This window comes from Halyomorpha halys, unplaced genomic scaffold (genome assembly GCF_000696795.3).
Source record: "Halyomorpha halys isolate HHAL.00 unplaced genomic scaffold, Hhal_1.1 Scaffold11945.1, whole genome shotgun sequence".
NCBI lineage: Eukaryota > Metazoa > Arthropoda > Insecta > Hemiptera > Pentatomidae > Halyomorpha > Halyomorpha halys.
The window spans coordinates 1-3759 of NW_027104743.1; the positions used below are offsets into that span (position 1 = coordinate 1).

Below are 3759 nucleotides of genomic sequence, written 5' to 3' on the forward strand. Positions count from 1 at the left end.
TAAACAAGCATGTTACTACTCTCAAAGTTGGACTCTCCTTGGATAAAATTTTTAGATATTAGTAGCTTAAAACTACATACTAAGTCATTTTCATTGTGTACTTGCCTGTTAAAACCTTTCAGCTGACACCCTAACACCAGGATATATAATTAATAAAATAGTTCTTTATTATTCACTATGCAAATACTTCACCTTACCATATTATTTTCTTTGTAGGCCAAAACGATTGAAAAGTGCCATTATGTTGTTTCATATTTGTTTTCCAGGTTCACATAGGATGTTGGAATACATCTGATGAAGTAATAAATTATATGAAGCATAAGAAATATCCTAGGACAACAGAAGGATTTATGCAACTCTGGACTGAATTTCATAACAAAGCACTTCAAACTTGGGATTCAACTGTTGGGCATTCCAATACCAAAATTGTACTTTGGACAAGTGATCTAACAAGACCTGAGACTATCACCAAGTCCTTAGACAAAAACAGGTATAGAAACTTTAAAAAAAAAAATTATAAAATTTATTAATGACTCTATGATGAAAACTGTTGCTCCTACCAAAATAATCATTATGAACTACTTTATGGAGCATTTAACTAGCTTCAATTTGAGTGCTAAATAAAATCGTTACAACTAATAGTTTTTGAAGCACCAAGTTTTTTCTAAATTAACGAAAAATCAATATCTTTTTAATTTAGTTATGTAAATGTCATGGAAACTGCTTCTCCTTCCAAGATAATTATTTTAAACTACGTTATGGTACATTATACTGGCTTTAATTAATAAGAGAAAAAAAAATTTGTAAGTCTAATAGTTCCTGAGATACATTTTTCCAAATAACGAAAAATGAAGATTTTGTGAATTTATTTTTCTCAGGAATCAATATAAGTTTCTCGATTCTTACCAAAATATATTCACAAATTGTTGATTTCTCATAATTTGGGGAAAAAAATGTTTGAAAAATTGTTTCTCGAAAACTATTGAGCCCAAAGAGCTCAAGTAGAGCTCAAAATTTCAAAAATTTACTCCACTTTAAAAAAAGTTACTAATAATGTTTTGAACACTAAATGAAAAATGAGCCGATTTTTTTCAATTTAATTGCCTCACTTATTTATCTAAATTATATTTTTAAAAAACTGTATTGGCATTTAAATTACTTAAATCCAAACTTTTTAGAATCAATTTAGAAAATGTCAAATATTGAATAAAGTTTCCTTTTAATGTGTTGTATATCTTTCTCTTTGAATTCAAAAATTTACTACCTAGGAGGTAGCTTAGACATGTATAAAAAATTTAACAGAGTAGAGTATAAAGGTTTACCCCATAAATTTAAAATATTGTTTCTAATAACATTATTCAATTTTACTATCGTATCTAAAAGACGTGTTTTAAGAGGAAAATAGGTCCCCAGTTTCCTTGAAAATAAAACAATCGCTGTCTTGGGCCTTATATTTCTTAACATCAACTGTTTAATTGTCCTATTACATCCAGAAAACCTATCAGCTAAATCTGTAAATGATTTTTGTAACCACTTTAGCCATATTGCATTGAGCTTGAACGACAGAATTAAACTCCAACGAAAGATTGAAAGATATAATTATCAGGTGCCACCTTTTATGTTTCTGATAATTTTCTAATAATAGTAAAATTACAATCAACTTTCATAGACTAATCTTATTCTAATTCACTACTAACCTTGGTTTGCCAAAAATCTTGTTTAGCCTATGGGAGTCCTTTTTTTAATCCAATCAAATTTTATGGTTTTAGTGTTCCATGATGCAGAATTCAATGCATTATACATCATATTGGTTTTATTATGATCATATTAACTGTTTTTTATTTATTTCTAAAAATTGGGTCAACATTTTTTTCATCTCTCCTACCCTATACTGAAGCATTTACAGATCACATTCATTGGGAATTCATTATTCTGCATCAATCTTCTTAAAATACAGCAAAGTTTGGTCTATTATTTTTGGGACCAATCTATTAGAAACAGTTATTTTCTGTTTACAGATAAAAAGAAGTATCTGTTTATTTTCAGGTATATAATTGAAGCTTGGACTAGTCAGCTGGATAGTATTCCTAGAGAACTTATAGCTTTAGGTTATGGTTTGATTTATGCTACAACAGATGTTTGGTATTTAGACCATGGTTTTTGGGGAAATACATTGTATCATAACTGGAAAAAAGTTTATGATTACAGGATTCCTGAATATCCTAAAGGTAAATGTTATCCTTATTACTTGAATATCTATCTCAGCTAAAAAATCTTTATCTGACTAATAAATTATTTGTGCAATGTTTTCACCTGCTATTAATTTAGTTTTAGGAGGAGAAGTTTCCCTTTGGAGTGAGTATGCTGACTCTTACAATATGGATTCCCGGATATGGCCAAGAGCATCGGCTCTGGCTGAAAGGTTATGGTCCTCTCCAATGACTGATTCGAGCATGGCCACGTATCGCCTGCTTGAGATGAGGGAAAGGATGATTAGAAGGGGAATTGCAGTTGACCAAATCACACCACAGTGGTGCTATCTCAATGAAGGAATGTGTTAGTCTGTGATATATAACAAAGTTTCTGTTAAAGCGTAAATAAGTCGATAAAAGTATTTGAAGGATAATTAGTGATAAGGGTAATTGACAATAATAATTACTAAACCATGATTGGTCATAAAAATACATTGGACCAAATTATTGTTACAAAAGTAAACCAACTTCATGTGCATCATGTCCTCTGATGAATTTATTGTACTGGCCCATATCTTGGAGAGTAATTTATAAACACTTCTAGTTTCTTTTATTATTAACAAAATAGGACAAATGATTGGCTGAACCTGATTATATTAAATTATAAAAACAAATTATTCAGTTTATAAGTGCTTAGTCTGGGTTGGTTTCTTATTTGATTGTAACAGACTGGTCAACTTAAGTGTTGATATCCAAAAGTATTTTTATTGTATGATGCAGAGGAATAACTGACAAAATTAAGGAGATATAAATTTACTTTTAATTTTTTTATAAGATAAAATAATAGTAGGGAATCAAAACAGACAATATCCTGCTGAATCCTGTTCCTATTTCATCTAGAAAACAATGGTAAAAATCAGCTCACATTATTAAATCATAAATGTTATAGTCTTTATACGAAAAAACTTTGCATGTGAGTCTGTAGTCATGAAGACTTAATTTTAAATGAATGTGATTTCTATAGCAAGTCAAAAGTATTTTTTTAAATATTGTTTATAGTATTCCTAAGTACCTACTTAATTGTAGATAATTTTTTTCTAATTGCATATATATTATCATCAACTACTATGTAGTTGATGCCTTGAATGATGATTTTTTAATATAATTTTTTATATAAAAATCATGTTGAACATAAAATAAAGTTATTTATGTAATTAAATAAATGTATAAAGTTTCTTTTGTGTTTAAATTTACCCTTTTTTTTTTTTTTTTTACAATTTAACAAAGTTTTCAAAATATTTAAGTTGTCTGAGAGAACATACAGAAAATTCTATAAGGACACAAATGCATGGGTGGATCCAGAAATTGCTTTAAGGAGGAGAAAAAAAAAAAAAAATTACCCGTTTCAATTTTACAATAAGCAAAAATAAAAATATAAAGGATATAACATAAAATAATTACAGAAATTAAAATTCTCTTTCTCTTTAGGGTAATAAATACTTCAGGATCTGTTGATGCTGAAATATTAGTGTTAGGATGGATTAAAATGAAGATACTTATATTTATA

At 28.4% G+C, this 3759-nt stretch overlaps 1 protein-coding gene across 1 annotated transcript; it reads left to right on the forward strand.

Moving 5' to 3' along the window:
• Positions 1 to 266: 266 nt before the first annotated feature.
• LOC136795188 (chitooligosaccharidolytic beta-N-acetylglucosaminidase-like) lies at positions 267 to 3428 on the forward strand (the record flags this gene model as incomplete). Its single annotated transcript, XM_067044955.1, is given in 3 exon segments — positions 267 to 490; positions 2047 to 2228; positions 2329 to 3428. Coding segments are annotated over 3 exon segments (639 nt in total), but the record flags the coding sequence as incomplete, so codon positions are not given.
• Between the last annotated feature and the right edge of the window lie 331 nt (positions 3429 to 3759).